Below are 20453 nucleotides of genomic sequence, written 5' to 3'. Positions count from 1 at the left end.
TTCAATTTGCAACCTGATGGAGGTCAGTATAGATGGACTAATAGAGAAAGTCCCACACACTGCTAGAAGGCCAAATATTTTTTCAGAGCTAGATGCAGATAAAAATTATATTCAATTTGCAACCTGATGGAGGTCAGTATAGATGGACTAATAGAACAAGTCCCACACACAGCTAGAAGACCAAATATTTTTTCAGAGGTAGATGCAGATAAAAATTATTTTTAATTTGCAACCTGATGGAGGTCAGTATAGATGGACTAATAGAGAAAGTCCCACACACTGCTAGAAGGCCACATATTTTTTCAGAGCTAGATGCAGAAAAAAATTATATTCAGTTTGCAACCTGATGGAGGTCTGTATAGATGGATTAATAGAACAAGTCCCACACACAGCTAGAAGCCCAATATTTTTTCAGAGGTAGATGCAGAAAAAAATATATTCAGTTTGCAACCTCATGGAGGTCAGTATAGATGGACTAATACAACAAGTCCCACACACAGCTAGAAGCCCAATATTTTTTCAGAGGTAGATGCAGAAAAAAATATATTCAGTTTGCAACCTGATGGAGGTCTGTATAGATGGATTAATAGAACAAGTCCCACACACAGCTAGAAGCCCAAATATTTTTTCAGAGGTAGATGCAGATAAAAATTATTTTTAATTTGCAACCTGATGGAGGTCAGTATAGATGGACTAATAGAGAAAGTCCCACACACAGCTAGAAGCCCAAATATTTTTTCAGAGGTAGATGCAGATAAAAATTATTTTTAATTTGCAACCTGATGGAAGTCAGTATAGATGGACTAATAGAGAAAGTCCCACACACTGCTAGAAGGCCAAATATTTTTTCAGAGCTAGATGCAGAAAAAAATTATATTCAGTTTGAAACCTGATGGAGGTCAGTATAGATGGACTAATAGAACAAGTCCCACACACAGCTAGAAGCCCAAATATTTTTTCAGAGGTACTGTAGATGCAGATAAAAATTATTTTTAATTTGCAACCTGATGGAGGTCAGTATAGATGGATTAATAGAACAAGTCCCACACACTGCTAGAAGCCCAATATTTTTTCAGAGGTAGATGCAGAAAAAAATATATTCAGTTTGCAACCTGATGGAGGTCTGTATAGATAGATTAATAGAACAAGTCCCACACACAGCTAGAAGCCCAATATTTTTTCAGAGGTAGATGCAGAAAAAAATATATTCAGTTTGCAACCTGATGGAGGTCTGTATAGATGGACTAATAGAGAAAGTCCCACACACTGCTAGAAGGCCAAATATATTTTCAGAGCTAGATGCAGAATAATATTATATTCAATTTGCAACCTGATGGAGGTCAGTATAGATGGACTAATAGAACAAGTCCCACACACAGCTAGAAGCCCAAATATTTTTTCAGAGGTACTGTAGATGCAGATAAAAATTATTTTTAATTTGCAACCTGATGGAGGTCAGTATAGATGGACTAATAGAGAAAGTCCCACACACTGCTAGAAGCCCAAATATTTTTTCAGTGCTAGATGCAGATAAAAATTATATTCAATTTGCAACCTGATGGAGGTCAGTATAGATGGACTAATAGAGAAAGTCCCACACACTGCTAGAAGGCCAAATATTTTTTCAGAGCTAGATGCAGATAAAAATTATATTCAATTTGCAACCTGATGGAGGTCAGTATAGATGGACTAATAGAGAAAGTCCCACACACTGCTAGAAGGCCAAATATTTTTTCAGAGCTAGATGCAGATAAAAATTATATTCAATTTGCAACCTGATGGAGGTCAGTATAGATGGACTAATAGAGAAAGTCCCACACACTGCTAGAAGGCCAAATATTTTTTCAGAGCTAGATGCAGATAAAAATTATATTCAATTTGCAACCTGATGGAGGTCAGTATAGATGGACTAATAGAACAAGTCCCACACACAGCTAGAAGACCAAATATTTTTTCAGAGGTAGATGCAGATAAAAATTATTTTTAATTTGCAACCTGATGGAGGTCAGTATAGATGGACTAATAGAGAAAGTCCCACACACTGCTAGAAGGCCACATATTTTTTCAGAGCTAGATGCAGAAAAAAATTATATTCAGTTTGCAACCTGATGGAGGTCTGTATAGATGGATTAATAGAACAAGTCCCACACACAGCTAGAAGCCCAATATTTTTTCAGAGGTAGATGCAGAAAAAAATATATTCAGTTTGCAACCTCATGGAGGTCAGTATAGATGGACTAATACAACAAGTCCCACACACAGCTAGAAGCCCAATATTTTTTCAGAGGTAGATGCAGAAAAAAATATATTCAGTTTGCAACCTGATGGAGGTCTGTATAGATGGATTAATAGAACAAGTCCCACACACAGCTAGAAGCCCAAATATTTTTTCAGAGGTAGATGCAGATAAAAATTATTTTTAATTTGCAACCTGATGGAGGTCAGTATAGATGGACTAATAGAGAAAGTCCCACACACAGCTAGAAGCCCAAATATTTTTTCAGAGGTAGATGCAGATAAAAATTATTTTTAATTTGCAACCTGATGGAGGTCAGTATAGATGGACTAATAGAGAAAGTCCCACACACTGCTAGAAGGCCAAATATTTTTTCAGAGCTAGATGCAGAAAAAAATTATATTCAGTTTGAAACCTGATGGAGGTCAGTATAGATGGACTAATAGAACAAGTCCCACACACAGCTAGAAGCCCAAATATTTTTTCAGAGGTACTGTAGATGCAGATAAAAATTATTTTTAATTTGCAACCTGATGGAGGTCAGTATAGATGGATTAATAGAACAAGTCCCACACACTGCTAGAAGCCCAATATTTTTTCAGAGGTAGATGCAGAAAAAAATATATTCAGTTTGCAACCTGATGGAGGTCTGTATAGATGGACTAATAGAGAAAGTCCCACACACTGCTAGAAGGCCAAATATTTTTTCAGAGCTAGATGCAGAATAATATTATATTCAATTTGCAACCTGATGGAGGTCAGTATAGAAGGACTAATAGAACAAGTCCCACACACAGCTAGAAGCCCAAATATTTTTTCAGAGGTACTGTAGATGCAGATAAAAATTATTTTTAATTTGCAACCTGATGGAGGTCAGTATAGATGGACTAATACAACAAGTCCCACACACTGCTAGAAGCCCAATATTTTTTCAGAGCTAGATGCAGAAAAAAATTATATTCAATTTGCAACCTGATGGAGGTCAGTATAGATGGACTAATAGAATGATGCTATGCCCAAAAGGTTTTACTTCACTAGGTGCAGTAAAAAAATTGGTATTCTATACACAGGTGGTATATCTTGCAACACAGATAGGCTACTCCACTGACTAACACACTCTGCAATAGGCCAAAAAGGATTAGCTTTGCTAGATTCAGCCAAATGCTGTGAAAAAAACTTGCACAGCACTGGCACAGACCTGCCTGGCAAAAACTGATAGGAACTGATGTAACCTAGTCCTGAAAAGGACTGCAATTACAATTAGTCTTTACTCCCACAATCTATCTATTTAAGAGCACAGACCTGCCTGATAAAAGTCATAGGAAATGCTGTAACCTAGTCCTTAAAAGGACTGCAATCACAACTATTCCCTACTCCCAAGCTATCTGTAGATTTGTGCGAAAATTGGCTTGAAATTAACAAGGTATAGCGCACACAGCAACAGCGGTGCCGTCTAACATGCAGCTGCAGCAGTGAGAAAATGGTGGCGACGGGGAAAATGGCTTGGTCTTATAGGGCAAGGACATGTGACATACACAGCCAATGACACATGCCCTTGCTTGTGTGAAAAAAAGCACTTCGCTCCGTGTGTGCGCTGCTGATAGGCTGACAGATTGCACCTCCCCACTGTAAATGCGGGAAAGAGAAAAAAAAAATGGAGATCTTCATTGTTCCTGCAGAGATCCATCCCCTGCCCCTCCCCCCACCCCGCTGTACACTCAAACTGCGTATTAACATTAATTTTCATCATTACTGAGAAAAAATCCAGTTATGATTTTGGTGCACGAACAGTTATCGAACATAACCTCGAACAGCCGAATTTTTCTCAAATCGTTCGTGTTCGCCGAACGGCTCGAACACCGCCCAAAACAGCTCGAATTTGAGATTGGCGAACAGTTCGAGTAGAACAACGCTCATCTCTAGTTGAGACCCTCACCGATTCCTGAGAATGGTTCTACAAAATGCTCCATTGTCTATTGGACTGCTAGAAAAGGTCACACACAATAATTGGCCAGGCATCCATCACACCATTCCAGCATCACATTTCTGAAACCCATTCTTAATATCAGAGGGGTTCCCAGTAGTGATGAGCGAGCACTACAATGCTTGGGTACTCGTTGCTCAGGACGAGCAAATTGGAATACTCGGGTGCTCGACCCGAGCAACGAGTCCAATGTAAGTCTATGGGAAACTAGATCATTTTTCAGGCGGCTCCCCCCGGCGGTTTGCAGAGGGCCTAAAAATTGCCCAAAACGATGGGAACAGTGCTCAAATTACATAGGATCAGCATGGGGAAGACCCCTGGAAGCATTTCTGACTCCCAGGTCACTGCTGTCAGCAAGGTGGTCAGAGTATTACACCATTTTTTCGGACTCACAATAAAACATACAAAAACAAAACCTAAATGGATTTTCCTGGGAAATATGTTAATGAACATCCTTTCCACGGTAATGACTTATATATAAGGCAAAATAAATAACCAAAAACAAACATACTCCTCCACAACTTGGGCGATGTTCACACGTAGCGTTTTTGATGCGCTTTTGCATTTTTGAATTGCTTTCAACCAAGACAAATGCATTCACCAGGAAATGTCATTTTAACACTTTACAACCTTATCTGGCCATGTGGTGTGTGACACATCATCAGACACATGCATACAGTGCTGAAAAGACATGGGAACAGCATGGGGAAGACCTCTGGAAGCATCTCTTACTCCCAGGTCACTGCCTAAAAGTGTGCCCATCATAAATGATCCTTGGCGTATGCAAAGATGCCTCCCACCATGCACTTGTCATTGCAGACTTGCAACAATCACCGTCCACGTCCTTGTCCCAGTGCAGCGTTCAGTTGTCCCTACCCCATTCCTTGCAATGCAAGCGCAAGTATGCAGGCAGCCACCCACCCACAGGCTGCAATACTATACTGCCAAATTTTTGACAGCTGCTTGCACTTGAAATATGGCCTTTTAAGCTCGTGCAGGCAGAAGATTTTCACAACCTCATGCCGGCGGCGGCCGGGTGTCCATACTCGGTCCCCAGCCGCCACTATATTTCCCGGTATCGCCTCCGCCTTCCACAGGCACGGGTCCCACAACATTACCCATGCCCTCCCCAGTGCACTTACTGGGAAGGACCGCCTAACCACAAACACGTGGACAGGTGAATGTGGCCAGGGACGGTACGGAGCCAGTCCACAACTTTTTTGGCTGAGAGTTGTATTTAGCTCGGTGAAAGGACTGACATAGAGGGAAACCCTATCTACCCTGCGTGTCATTTCTCACAGGAAGTCCTCTAAAGCTGCTTGCACTTGAAATGTGGCCTGAATATTACTGCTGGTACTTTTCTGTGGGAATTTTCTTGCCCCCTACCAGCCTGGAATATTTCCAGCAACCTATGGTACAACGCCATGGTATTAGCACTGCCCCCAGTACCAGTAGCGAAGCAATCCCCAATTTCCTTCTCAGTCATTTTATTTGGTAGACTGAGTGGCTGCCCAAATACATTTTCTCACAAAGAAGCTGATGATAGAGTGGCAGTAGGTGCGAGTTTCTCCAGCCTGTTAGATATTAGAGGGAGAACGGCAGCACATTGGATCAGTGGCTAGCACTGAAGCTTTGCAGCACTGGGATCCTGGGTTCAAATCCCAGCAAGGACAACATCTGAAAGGACTTTGTATGTTCTCCCCGTGTTTTTGTGTGTTTCCTCCTCAGTAAAAAAAGGAGACATAGAGTGTCTGGGAACCTCCCCACACACTTTTCTTAGCCAGGACTGCTTCTCAGCAGGGTTGGATGGTCCCACCAGAGAATCCTCTGGTGTGCCCTGGCTACTACCTCAGGAGAGCTCATGATAGCACTAACTTTGCAGCTGCTATGGGGCTCTTGAGCGGGTGAGAAAGGTGAGCCATCAGAATCAAATCCTCTAGTGGGCACAATGTTTTTCAATCTGAAACAGCTTCTTCGTGGGAGTTGTATTTCACTACAGCCATATTCTTTAGCTCGGTGAAAGGACTGGCATAGAGGGAAACCGTATCTACCCCGGCTGTCATTTCTCCTTCACCATGTTCCGCCCATTGTCACACACGACCATGCCTGGCTGTATGTTCAGCGGTGAGAGCCACAGATCAGGCTGCTGTGTTTCAGCTTTCAACAACTCTGCAGCGCTGGGTAGTTTGTCAATTAAGCATTAAGCATGTTATCTTCAGCACAGCCTGTTGCTGCTTGGCCAAGGCAGTGCTGCAGTGCTTCCAGCTTGTGACTGATGTGGTCATTTCGGAGATGGAGGAGGAGGGCGATGAGGGTAAAGCAAACCTACTCAATAGCTTCTTCTCCGCTGTTTTCACAAAAGAAAACAATTTATCGGAGGAAATGCAGAGTGATAAAGTAAACCCTCCGCTAAATATCACCCACCTAACGCAGGAGGAAGTTCAGAAACGCCTAAATAATATCAAAATAGACAAGTCACCAGGCCCAGATGGCATACACCCCTGGGTACTAAAAGAATTAAGTAATGTGATAGACAGACCGCTGTATCTTATATTCAAGCACTCTTTATGGACAGGGACTGTCCCACTAGACTGGCGCCAAGCAAATGTGGTACCAATATTCAAAAAGGGGTCTAAAAGTGACCCTGGGAACTATAGACCAGTCAGCTTAACGTCTGTTGTGGGTAAATTGTTTGAAGGATTTCTTAGAGATGCTATTGTAGAATATCTTAATGATAATAACTGTCTAATTCCATATCAACATGGATTCATGAGGGATCGCTCCTGATGGCCTTCTACGAGGAGGTGAGCTCACAGCTGGACCGGGGAGAGTCAGTGGATGTTGTAGACCTTGACTTCTCCAAAGTGTTTGATACCGTGCCACACAAAAGGTTGGTATATAAAATGAGAATGCTTGGTCTGGGGGATAATGTGTGCAAGTGGGTAAATAGCTGGCTGAGTGATAGAAAGCAGAGGGTGGTTATCAATGGAGTAAGCTCAGGGGGTGTCAGGGTTACTAGCGGGGTGCATCAAGGGTCTGTCTTGGGCCCTATATTATTTAATATATTTATTAATGATCTAGTGGAAGGGTTGCATAGTAAAATAGCAATATTTGCAGATGATACTAAACTTTGTAAAGTAGTTAATACAGATGAGGATAGGGCACAGCTACAGGAGGATTTAGATAAATTGGGGAGTTGGGCCAAAAAATGGCAAATGGGGTTCAATGCCGATAAATGTAAGGTCATGCACATGGGAAAGAAAAATAGCAGTCATCCATACATATTAAATGGGAAACCGTTGGGGAAATCTGACATGGAGAAGGACCTGGGCATCTTGGTTAATAGCAAATTAAATTGGAGTGCCCAGTGTCAGGCAGCAGCTGCGAAGGCAAATAGAGTCATGGCATGCATCAGAAGAGGAATAGGGGCATATGATGAGAACATTGTTCTTCCTCTGTATAAAGTGCTGGTAAGGCCGCACTTAGAATATTGTGCACAGTTCTGGGCTCTGGTGCTCAGAAAAGACATATTGGAGCTAGAGAGGGTACAAAGGAGGGCGACTAAGGTAATAAAGGGAATGGAGGGACTAGAATACCCAGAGAGGTTGTCAAAATTAGGCCTATTTACGTTGGAAAAGAGAAGGCTTAGGGGAGACCTCATAAACATGTATAAATACATCAGGGGGCAGTACAGAGATCTCTCCCATGACCTGTTTATACCAAGGATGGTGACAAAGACGAGGGGGCACACTATGCGTCTGGAGGAAAGGAGGTTCCTGCACCAGCATAGAAGGGGATTCTTTACGGTCAGAGCCGTGAGACTCTGGAACTCTCTGGGAGAGGAAGTGGTGATGTCCAACTCACTTAATGAGTTCAAGAGAGGCCTGGACGCCTTTCTTGAGAACAATAAAATTACATCTTATGCTTAGTTAATTAATCCAGGGATTTAATCTGACTGCCAGATTGGTGTCGGGAGGTGAATTTTTCCTCAATGATGTAAATTGGCCTATACCGCGTGTTTTTTTTATTTTTTTATTTTTTCCCTTCCCCTGGATCAACGCTGCGGAATAGCTGCAGTGCACGAGAAATAGGCTGAACTGGATGGACGCTTGTCTTTTTTCGGCCTTATAAACTATGTAACTATGTAACTATGTAAGGTGCATGAGCTGAACAATGTGATTACATTCAGGATAAATTGGTGATGCTGTTTTTTATACTAAAGTAAGATCCTATTGTTTTGGTTTTTTATGTTATTTTTTAAGACAAATGCATTCACCGGGAAATGTCATTTTAACATTTTACAACCTTATCTGGCAATGTGGTGTGTGACACATCATCAGACACATCCTGTTTTAATTATGATGGAGGGACTCTGAAAGTCATAAAGTCTATTTTTACAGGGACATCAGAAGGCCCTTACTATTCTTAAAAGGCCAGCAGTCGGCCCTCGCTATTGTTAGAGAGCCATCAGCCGGCTATGCTTTGTTGTTCCCATTATTAACAAGTGGGTCTCCTATACTGTTATTCCGTATCCAGTGACTGCAAGGGCTGCCAAAAATTTGGACACAATCCAATACCCCTTTGAAGAGACATAGAGGAGGGTCTCAGTGAAAAAAATGTTCCCATTATAAAGGAGCGGGTCTCATATAGTGGTAATGCCCATGCTGTGACTGCAAGGGCTGCCAAAATTTGGGAGAAACCCCACTAAGAATTTAAAGACACATAGAGCAGGGTCACAGTAACAAGGTACGACATGTTCCCATTAGAAAGGAGAGGGTCTGCTATACAGTTATAGGGTATGCAGTGAGTCCAATGGCTGACCAATTTTAGGAAAAACTCCACTAAGAATTTAAAGACACACAGAGCAGGGCCACAGTAACAAGTACGACATGTTCCCAATAGAAAGGAGAGGGTCTGCTATACGTCCAACGGCTGACCAATTTTAAGAAAAACCCCACTAAGAATTTAAAGACACATAGAGCAGGGCCACAGTAACAAGGTACGAATTGTTCCCATTAGAAAAGAGAGGGTCTGCTATACGTCCAACGGCTAACCAATTTTAGGAAAAACCCCACTAAGAATTTAAAAACACACAGAGCAGTGCCACAGAAACCACAAATTACCATTAGAAAGGAGAGAGTCTCCCATAGTGTTGGCCTATGCAGTGAATGCAAGGGCTGCCAAAAATTTGGAGGCACTTCAATGCCCCTTGCAAGAGACAGGGAGGAGGGCCTTATAAAAAAATGTTCCCATTAGAAAGGAGCGGGACTCCTATACTTGTAATGCCCATGCACTAAGTGTATGGGTTGACAAACATTTACCCCTGGGGGGTATACATGAACATACTGTATAAAAAAAAAAATTTCACGGGCATCATAAACACTCTTTAAAAAAATTATGTGGGTGTTGCATCACGGACCACGGTCACCCTGGTGATATGGTGGTGGAGGATGAGGAGAAGGAGGAGGACAAGAGCAAATAGCCAAAATCAGGAAACGTATACCCATGTGTGGGTGTGAAGCGGTGCATGGGAATACACCTCCCAAGAAAAGACACTGGATTTGAGTTTATGTTACGCTGCTATCATTCGGTGGTGTTGAGAAGTCTGGCCCAATCCAACCCTTGTTCATTTTTATAAGAGTCAGCCTGTCAGCGTTTTCAGTTTACAGGCGGATGCACTTATCAGTTATAATTCCACCAGCGGCACTAAAAACCCGCTCTGATAAAATGCTGGCGGCAGGGCAGGCCAGGACCTCCAAGGCATAGAGAGCCAGTTCATTTAACGTATCCAGCTTGAATACCCAATAATTATAAGGCATAGAGGAATCACGGAGGATGTTGGTATGGTCGGCAAGGTACTCCCTCAGCATCTTCCCAAACTTTGCACTCCTTGTGAGAGTACCTCGCGCCTCTGGACCTGTGCGATGGGAGGGTCTGAGAAAACTCTCCCAGAACTTTGACAGTGTTCCCCTGCCTCTGCTGGATTGAAGTCCTCAAAGTTTTGAAGGATGGTACATATGTCTGACATCCATGTCCACTCCTGAGGTCTCCGGCAGCTCGGGGTAGGATTTGAGAAACCACTGAACCACGAGGTTAAGCACATGGACCAGGCATGGTACGTGTGTGAGCTCGCCTCGCCTAAGAGCCACCACCAGGTTGCAGCCATTGTCACACGCGACCATGCCTGGCTGTAGGTTCAGCGGTGTGAGCCACAGATCTGCCTGCTCTTTCAGAGCTGTCAACAACTCTTCAGCATTGTGCGGTTTTTCACCTAAGCATATTAGCTTCAGCACAGCCTGTTGCCGCTTGGCCGAGGAAGTGCTGCAGTGCTTCCAGCTTGTGACTGATGTGGTCATTTCGGAGATGGAGGCTGAAGAGGATGAGGAGGCTGAGGATAATGAGGTGCAGGAGCTGTAGACCGTGGGGGCAACCCTGATTGACCTAGGGCCCGCAGTCCTTGGCGTCGGGAGGACGTGTTCCATCCCAAGGTCCGACTGGGTCCCAGCTTCCACTATGTTAGCCCAGTGTGGCGTTAGCTAGATGTACCTTCCCTGCCCACAAGCACTTGTCAACGTGTCCGTGGTTAGGTGGACTTTACCGGTAACTGTGTTGTTGAGAGCATGGCTAATGTTTTGGCACACGTGCTTGTGTAATGCAGGGATGGCACACTGGGAGAAATAGTGGTGGCTGGGGACCGAGCACCGAGGGACGGCCGCCGCCATCAGGTTGCGGAATGCTTCCGTCTCCATGAGCCTAAAAGGCAACATTTCAAGTGCAAGCAGTCATGAAATGTGGGAATTTAGTACTGTGGCCTGTGGGGCGTTGACTGCATATTTGCGCTTGCGTTCCAAGGACTGGGGTATGGACAACTGAGCACTGCGCTGGGACAAGGACATGGACGTGCTTCCTGATGCTGCTACTTGAGAGTGTGCAACGACAGGTGCAGGGCAGGAGGCGTCTTCGCATGCACCATGGACAGGGGATTGGCTTGCATGCACAACAGCGGAAGAAGCAATGGTGCCACCCGCAGACACTGTTCCTGGACCCTGGGGTTCGGCTCTCAAAGTCGGGTGCTTTGCTGCCATGTGCCTGATCATGCTGGTGGTGGTCAGGCTGGTCATTTTGCCACCCCTGCTGATGCTGGCCTGGCAGGTGGTGCAAATGGCCTTTTTGGGGTTATCGGCAGAGTCTTTAAAAAACAACCAGACTCGGAAAGACCTAACAGTTGTACTGGCAACTTCCTTCGTGTTGGTGTTACGAGGAACGGTTGCCTGCCTTCTGTCTGTGGCCACCACACTGCTTCTTCCTGTCTGTTGGGGTGCTCTGCCTCCCTCCCCCTGTGTGCTGCTGTCCTCGCTCTGCATGTCCTTCTGCAAGGTTGGATTAGTTACTATACCATCCACCACCTTGTCTTCCACTTCCGCACCCTTGTCCTCCTCCTGACTTTCTGGCAATTGTGTCTCATCATCGTCCACCTCTTGTGACACTTTCCCACCGTCGCCTTCGTGTGACCGGGGCTGCTCAAATATTTGGGCATTGCTACATGCGATCTCCTCTTGCCCTGCTTCAAGTGGACCGGGCGAGAGGCCCGAATCTATAAATGGAAAAGTGAACAGCTCTTCAGAGTGTCCAAGTGTGGGATCAGTTGCCTCTGGGTACTCGGCATGGTGGGAGGAAGGAGGATCAGGGTGAGGAATATGCGGTCCAGACTCACGGCTACTGAGACTTGACCATGTGGAAGATGGTGGTGGTGGCTAAGTGACTGGGAGCATTATCCGCTATCCAACCACCAACCTTTTGACACTCTCTGGGTTCAATAGTGGTGTGCTGCGGTCGCCTAGAAATTGGGACAGGAAGGTCAGGCGAGAAGATGTGGGTGTTTGTTGTGGCACAATTTCGGCTTGCCCACGGCCTTGTCCTCGGCCTCTGCATGCACCATTACCATCACGTCCAGTTCCCCGTCCCTTGCCACGTGCCTTGCCCATTTTAAATGGAGGACAGTATCTTCCACGCTCACTACGAATGGCTGAATTTGGAGCGACCTTATATGTGATCCGTGTGATGGAGAAAACACAGTTTTAAATACCTGGCTTGTAGGTAAGTAGTTTGAACAGCAAACTGCGGTGACTTGCTTCAATGACACACTAAAGGAAATTTTTAATGGAGGCCAGAAATGGCAGTATTTTCTGACAACGTATATGTGATCCGTGTGACGGAGAAAACAGAGTTTTAAATAGCTGGATTTTTAGTGCTGTAATATGGAGAGGACCTGGCTGTATTCTGCAGTGCCAACAAGCAAATGGCACAGAAAAAATGGTGTTCTCTGGATTGATTTTTAAGCAAATAATGAGGATTAAGATCCAAAGAAAAGTATTCCTGGCCCCTGAGACCTGGGCCTATGTCTAGAAATATCTAACAGCAGCAGAAGGCAGAATTGGAATGGAGCCTCTTGTGCTATATGCACTGCAGTCTGCTATATACCCTGCCTGCCTATATACGCTGCCTGCCTGATATCTCTGCAGATGGATTAGTCCTCAGAAGGACTGTTTGTTAAGATGGATATGTGTATTGTACGGTTTTTCTCCCTACACTACCTAATACACAATCAAATCTCTCCCTGTCACAGCAGCCGCTCTCCCTACTTTGCCTAATTCTGGAGTGACTGTGACGAACATGGCGGCGCCAGGTCTGATATAAACCTGATGACGCTGTGCGGCCAGCCAATGACTGTAATGCCCACAACCAACATGGCTACGACATTACAGTGCATGGCAGGCAATCCCTGCATGTTCATTGGCTCTGTAAAGAGCGCCAAACATTCAGGGAGGGGACCCGAGTTCCCGCTGAGCAACCCCGGAAATACTAGGCGAGCGCCGAGCATCTCGAGTAGTGAGATGCTTGGGTGAGCACCGTGTAGTAGCGAGCATGCTCGCTCATCACTAGTTCCCAGCAGTCAGACCCTGACTGATCATGAAGTAGTTGCCCACCCTATGGATATTTTCTAACTTATAATTTTGGGAATAACCCTTCAATTTGTTTTTTTTAGGATAGGCCATCAGATTAATTGGGGTCTAAAAAAAAATCTCACATGAGCCATATCTTGCCTCTAAGAAGTGATATTTTCCTTTTGGCAAAAAAAAGTTTTCAGAAGGTACTACGCACCCACAAGATGAAAAGTTCCTGCAGACCAGAAATTTTCCACCTCCGCAGTTTAGAGTTGGAATTAGGTTACTAAGTTTTTCATTTTTGACAAACGTGTCTTCTAGTCTTGCGACCAGTAATTGCATATTTATCATTTCTATTGTATGTTACAAAAGTTTTGGTGTTGGCCCTGGTGTCCATGGACCATTTTTAGTTTTTCAGTACAGTGAAGTTTACTCCTGGCAAGACTCCCATGAAGATCTAGTTTGGGAACCCTTTTTGGTAGACTCCTGCACCATGACATCATCGGTAGTGAGAAGTACCTGTAGGGTTCTGAAATCCTGGGGTTCGTAAAGAGTTTTTCCAATATTTTGCATTCTCTTGTCGAACTGTAATGGTCAGAAATAAGGACTTGTGATACAGTTTACATTGGCTGCTGCTATTTATTAGTGTTTGTCATCACAATTTTCTCTAAGGCCCCCTTCACATGTCAGTGTTTCTGGTAGGTGTAGTGTCCATTTTCACATGTACCGGAGACACATACACATGCACACCCATTATAATCTATGGGGCTGCTTACATGTCTGTATTTTACCGCAGCACAGAGCATGCGGACTCATACAAGTCTATGGGTCCATGTAAAACACGTACCGCAGACGGATGACATTCATGTAACAAGTGCAGCAATGTAATGTATTCAAGAAAATACTGATTTTTAAGTGACTAAGATGTGCAAAGATAGATAGGTAGATATAGTGGCATGTAAAAATTTGGGCACCCCTGGTCAAAATTACTGTTATTGTGAACAGTTAAGCAAGTTGAAGATGATGGATCTAAAAGGGCTAAAGTTAAAGATGACGCATTTCGTTTGTATTTTAGGCAAAAAATATATATATAGTGAAGGAAATTATTATTTGATCCCTTGCTGTTTTTGTACGTTTGCCCACTGACAAAGACATGAACAGTCTATAATTTTAAGGGTCGGTTAATTTTAACATTGAGAGATAGAATATCCAAAAAAAAATCAAGAAAATCACATTGTATAAATTAGATATTTTTGTTTTGCATTTTGCAGTGAGAAATAAGTATCTGATCCCCTACAAACCATTATGAGTTCTGGCTCCTACAGACTAGTTAGACGCTCCTAAACAACTCGTTACCTGCATTAAAGACAGCTGTCTTACATAGTCACCTGTATAAAAGACTCCTGTCCACAGACTCAGTTAATCAGTCAGACTCTAACCTCTACAACATGGGCAAGACCAAAGAGCTTTCTAAGAATGTCAGGGACAAGATCATAGACCTGCACAAAGCTGGAATGGGCTACAAAACCATAAGTAAGACGCTGGGTGAGAAGGAGAAAACTGTTGGTGCAATAGTAAGAAAATGGAAGAAATACAGAATGACTGTCAATCGACATCGATCTGGGGCACCATGCAAAATCTCACCTCATGGGGTATCCTTGATCACGAGGAAGGTAAGAGATCAGCCTAAAACTACACGGGGGGAACTTGTTAATGATCTCCAGGCAGCTGAGACCACAGTCACCAAGAAAACCATTGGTACCACATTACGCTTTAAAGGTTTAAAATCCTGCAGTGCCCGCAAGGTCCCCCTGCTCAAGAAGGCACATGTGCCGGCCCGTCTGAAGTTTACCAATGAACACCTGGATGATTCTGTGAGTTATTGGGAGAAGGTGCTGTGGTCAGATGAGACTAAAATGTAGCTCTTTGGCATTAACTCAACTCGCCGTGTTTGGAGGAAGAGAAATGCTGCCTATGACCCAAAGAACACCGTCCCCATTGTCAAGCATGGAGGTGGAAACATTATGTTTTGGGGGTGTTACTCTGCTAAGGGCACAGGACTACTTCACCGCATCAATGGGAGAATTGATGGAGCCATGTACCGTAAAATCCTGAGTGACAACCTCCTTCCCTCCGCCAGGACATTAAAAATGAGTCGTGGCTGGGTCTTCCAGCAAGACAATGACCCAAAACATACAGCCAAGGCAGCAAAGGAGGGGCTCAAAAAGAAGCACATTAGGGTCATGGAGTCGCCTAGCCAGTCCCCAGACCTTAATCCCACAGAAAACTTATGGAGGGAGTTGAAGCTCCGAGTTGCCAAGCGACAGCCTCAAAATCTGAATGATTTAGAGATGATCTGCAGAGAGGAGTGGACCAAAACTCCTCCTGACATGTGCGCAGCCCTCATCATCAACTACAAAAAACGCCTGACTGCTGTGCTTGCCAGCAAGGGTTTTGCCACCAAGTATTAAGTGTTGTTTGCCAGAGGGATCAAATACTTTTTTCTCACTGCAAAATGCAAATAAATTTATCTAATTTATACAATGTGATTTTCTTGATTTTTTGGGGATATTCTATCTCTCAATGTTAAAATTAACCTACCCTTAAAATTATAAACTGTTCATGTCTTTGTCAGTGGGCAAACTTACAAAAACAGCAAGGGATCAAATAATCATTCCCTTCACTGTATATATATATATATATATATATATATATATATTGTCTTTTTTTTTTTTCGTTTTATAATGACTAAAAAGAAAATGGTCTGATGCAAAAGTACTTTGACCAAGGTTTCAGACCTTAATTAGCCTGTTAGGGTTATGGCTTGTTCACTATAATCGTTAGGCTTGGCCGGTGATACAAATTTCCCAGCTTCATAAAAACCCAGCCTCCTCTAACCTTGTGCCAAAAAACAGCAGCCATGGATTCTTCTAAGCAGCTGCCTAGCACTCTGAAAATGAGAATGGTGCAGGAGAAAACTATAAGAAGACAGCAAAATGTTTACAAATTGCCCTTTCCTCAGTTCGAAATGTAATTAAGAAATGACAGTTACAAGAAACAGTAGAGGTCAAGATAAGGTGTCGAAGACCAAGCAAAATGTCACTGAGAGCTGCTTGTATGATTGCTAGAGTGGCAAATCAGAACCCCCGCTTGACAGCAAAAGAACTTCAGAAAGAGTTAGCACCTACACAAATATGGCCTTCATGGAAGAGTCATCAGAAGAAAACATCTCTTGCATCCTCACCATAAAATTCAGTGTCAGAAGTATGCAAGAGAACATTTAAACAAGCCTGATGCTTTTGGGAACAAGTCCTGTGGACTGATGAGGTTACAATAGAACTTTTTGGCCACAATGATCAAATGTATGTGTGGAGAAAAAGGGCACCGAATTTCAGGAAAAGAATATCCTACCAACCATTAAGCATGGAGGTGGATCAATTATGTTTTGGGGTTGTGTAGCAGCCAACTGCATGGGGAACATTTCACGGGTAGAGGGAAGAATGGATTCAATGACATTTCAACAAATTCTTGATGCAAACATAACACCACCTGTAAAAAAGCTGAAGGTGAAAAGAGGATGGCTTCTACAAATGGATAATGATCCTAAACACACATCAAAATCCACAATAGACTACCTCAAAAGGTGCAAGCTGAAGGTTTTACAATGGCCCTCACAGTCCCCTGATCTGAGCATCACTGAAAATTTGTAGCTAGACCTCAAAATAGCATGCAAGACGCCCCAGGAATCTCACAGAACTGGAAGAATTTTCCAAGGAAGAATGGATGAAAATCCCTCAAACAAGAATTTAAAGACTCTTGTCTGGGGACAAAAAGTGTTTACAAGCTCTGATACTTTCAAAAAGGGGGTGCTACCAGATAGTAACAATGTTTGGTGCCCAAACTTCTGCATAGGCCCATTTTCCTTTTTGTAAATTTTAAAATGCAAAAGATGACAATATTTTCTTTTTGCCTAAAATACAAAGGAAATGTGTCATCTCTAACTTTAAAGGGGTTCTCCCACGAACAAAAGTTCATTTTAATCAATGGCTGTGTCTGACCGTGAACGGAACATGGTCTGAACATACCACAGCTCCTGGGCAGGGGAGGAAGCAAAAGACAATACAGAAATTACAGCAGGAGATCGCAGAGGATTAATTTTGTGCCTGTTTTTAAACAATATTTTACCTCATAAAATGAATCCTCTGTGATCCCGTGCTCTAATGTCTGTGACGAATATGACACCTGAGAGAGATAGGAAACATCTTGTTAGGCTTCAAAGGGAATATATCACACTCCTGAGAATAGCCGGGTCATTCCCAACTGCACATTTTTTTAATCTCCAGACTCTTAGGCACCGAAATGAAATATGGAATAGCGGAATTCCTATAATTCCGATGGTGATGGGACATATATTTTAGCGGCAGGGCTAATTAAGGAACAGTATGCGTATTTTTCCATATCTGTGAGCCCTGCCGGTGAGTTGTAACGCAACAGGGAAAAGATAACTGTCAGCCATGTCATGTTTGATCTCTAAGGAAAGGTAAATTCGCAATAAAAAATATGGCATCACTTGCTAACTTCTGTGATCATCCAGCGAGGAGATATCACAGAAATTAGAGATTTAATAAAACCATGAAGGGCGCAGACCAGCCCACGTGAGGTCATCACAGGGGAGTGCGTGGGCAGGGCCAAATTCGGCACAAAAGATCAAGGCAAATATTGATCTTCGCTCATGATGGGCGATATATATGTTTGTGTAAGCAGGGTCACGTTCGCAGAACTGTCAAATCAATTGGAGTGCTCTCCTCTGACTAAACTAAATCGTCTCTGCGATCAGTATAGTAAGTTCTTCTATTAATCCCTTTTATTTTGTGTAACTGTATATATGCTGTATTGTTTTGTCCCCCTTTGTAAAATCTTTTGTATATTTTTTTCATAAACACTGATAGCTAGATACAGATAGATAGATAGCTTGTAGAGCTTTCTCTTAAGCCAAATAAATAAATAATTAAATGAAAAGAAAACAACATAGGGCCCTCCTTATTTTTTGAAACCTGCAAAGGTAAAGCAGACAGCTGAGAGCTGATTTTAATAGGCTTGGAAGGTCCATGGTTATTGGTCCCTTCCCAACCTAAAAATACCAGCCATCAGCTCCCCAGAAATGGAGCATCACATGAGATGCTCCAATTCTGGCGCTTCACTTTGGCTCTTTCCCGATTGCCCTGATGTGGTGGCAATCAGGGTAATGCTTTTTGAGGTTGATGTCAGCTCTGTAGTGTCCAAAAACACAGCTGACGTCAAGCCCTACTGTTAGTAATGAAGAGGTATCTATCAGACACCCCCATTGCTAACAGAGGAATCAAAAACCACACACACACATAAAAAATACTTTAATTCAATAAACACTCCCCAACACTTTCTCTCGTTCACCATTTTATTAAAAAATGAAAAAAAATCCCATGCAGGTCCAACGTTGTCCAGCGAATCTGACATATTCCAAAGATTCTGATGTGAAGTAGCTCAGAAGATTCGAGAAAAGATAGCACTCACCGCAAGCTGTCGGTCAAGCAGGCCTTTATTGCAAGTTACCAATTCATATGAGCGGTTGGCGCAGGGGATGCAGGGTTGGGTGAATGTGGACGAAGGCCATTTCGCACTCAGGATCGCACTTCTACAGGCTCAATTGGATTGATTGGACCAGTAGAAGCACGATCCCAAGCAAGAAACGGCTGTCATCCAAATTTATCCACCCCCGCGCCAACCTCTAACATGAATTGGTAACTTGCAATAAAGGACTGTGTGACCGACAACTTGCGGTGAGTGCTATCTTTTCTTGAAACTTTTGAGCTACTTCACATAAGACTACTTTGGAAGCACCACTGAACACAAGCTATTCATGGCTATATTTTCCAGGTGAATAGGACCACAGGATTTAAATGGTAATTAATGGGACTGATGCCGGATTAACTTCACTTTTCGATTCATTTGTGTTGAGAATTGAAGCATCTCATGTTATGCTCCACTTGTGGGGCGGCTGCTGGTTGGTATTTTTAGGCTGGGAAGAGCCCAATAACCAGGGACCTTTCCACCCTGATAATATCAGCTCTCAGCTGTCTGCTTTACTTTTGCTTGTTTCAAAAATAGGGGGGACCTCACATTGTTTATTTTAATGTAATTACTTATTTATTTGGCTTAAAAGTTTGATAGCTTTTAGAGTTTTCTAGATATTATCGATCTATCTATTATATTTTATCTATCCACAGTATCTATCTATTAGCTAATAAAAAAAATGCACTGATGTTCAAAACGCAACGATGAACAAAATTTTTTGGACCAATCCTTCAGTCGCTCATCCCACTCACATTACACGATTATCGTGAGCAGCGGGTCGTTACCGCTATCATTTTGCAGATAATCGGCTGGTGGTACCTACAGCTTTAGTCTTCCTCTTTCACAGACCTCCCAGCTATCACAGCCTCTCTTCTATCCATACCACATTACACGTTAATGCTTCTCTTCTCTTCCCGCAGACAGAGAGACTTTCGCCTATAAGGTCGTGTTCTGGCTGGCTTTTAGCTGTATTCTGTTCCTGGTCTTCAGTATGATTGCACTTTACTACAGCAAGTGGTAGGTGACATTGTGTCATTCGTTAAATTTCTATTCCTCACTTTATTGGAACTTTGCATTATGAAAGCTTCTTAAAGGGAATCTTTAGGAAATTGATACTTTTCATAAGGATCACTTGACTTCAAGCAGATCACAAAGTGCCCCTTAATAATTTCTTAAAATTTGATTTGTGTAAACCTAGCAAGAAGCGTTGAGTTTCCCTGCAGCACTCCCACAGGGGACATTAAGTATTACACAGTACAAATCCAAATCTTGTGTAACGCAGGGCAGGAGAGGTCCTCTAGAGGGGAAATACTTCTAGTAACCCTCAACACTTAGATCATGAGTTGGGGATCCAAAACCAAAAATCTCCCACCCCCTATGTTAACCCAATATTGCATTCTATCCTAAGCTATAGATTAGAAAAGAAAGCACAACATCCTTAGTCATGTATTAGAGGTGACAGAAGAATGTTTGTCTTTGCGTTAAGTCGGTTGTTTTTATTTGCTTTGGGTCTTTTTGGTTTGTTTCAGTGTTGAGCTTGTAGAGTTAAGTAAAATGACATTTGAAAAAACTGTGAAAAGGGCTGAATGGTCACCCGGAAAGCGTAAAACTGCAATTTTGCATGAAACAAGGATACGTTTATGGTGAAATTATAAGAAAAATGTAATCAGAAAAAGAG

At 43.0% G+C, this 20453-nt stretch overlaps 1 protein-coding gene and 1 long non-coding RNA gene across 4 annotated transcripts in view; one reads left to right on the top strand and one right to left on the bottom strand.

Moving 5' to 3' along the window:
• LOC141164453 (uncharacterized) overlaps positions 1–20453 on the bottom strand; it is a 253042-nt gene that overhangs the window by 22444 nt on the left and 210145 nt on the right. The window lies entirely within an intron of this gene.
• Positions 1–20453, top strand: part of SIGLEC1 (sialic acid binding Ig like lectin 1) — a 152155-nt gene that overhangs the window by 127907 nt on the left and 3795 nt on the right. For all 3 annotated transcript variants that reach the window (XM_073649743.1, XM_073649734.1, XM_073649725.1), the window contains one exon: positions 19696–19792. In XM_073649743.1, coding sequence (XP_073505844.1) covers positions 19696–19792 — 97 coding nt within the window. The remainder of the gene's footprint in view (positions 1–19695; positions 19793–20453) is intronic.

This window comes from Phyllobates terribilis, unplaced genomic scaffold, assembly GCF_046119375.1.
Source record: "Phyllobates terribilis strain yellow unplaced genomic scaffold, ASM4611937v1 Scaffold_1__5_contigs__length_1240528914, whole genome shotgun sequence".
NCBI classification, from domain to species: domain Eukaryota; kingdom Metazoa; phylum Chordata; class Amphibia; order Anura; family Dendrobatidae; genus Phyllobates; species Phyllobates terribilis.
The sequence above is the reverse complement of the archived record's forward strand: the minus strand, read 5'-3'. Positions and strand labels throughout refer to the sequence as shown.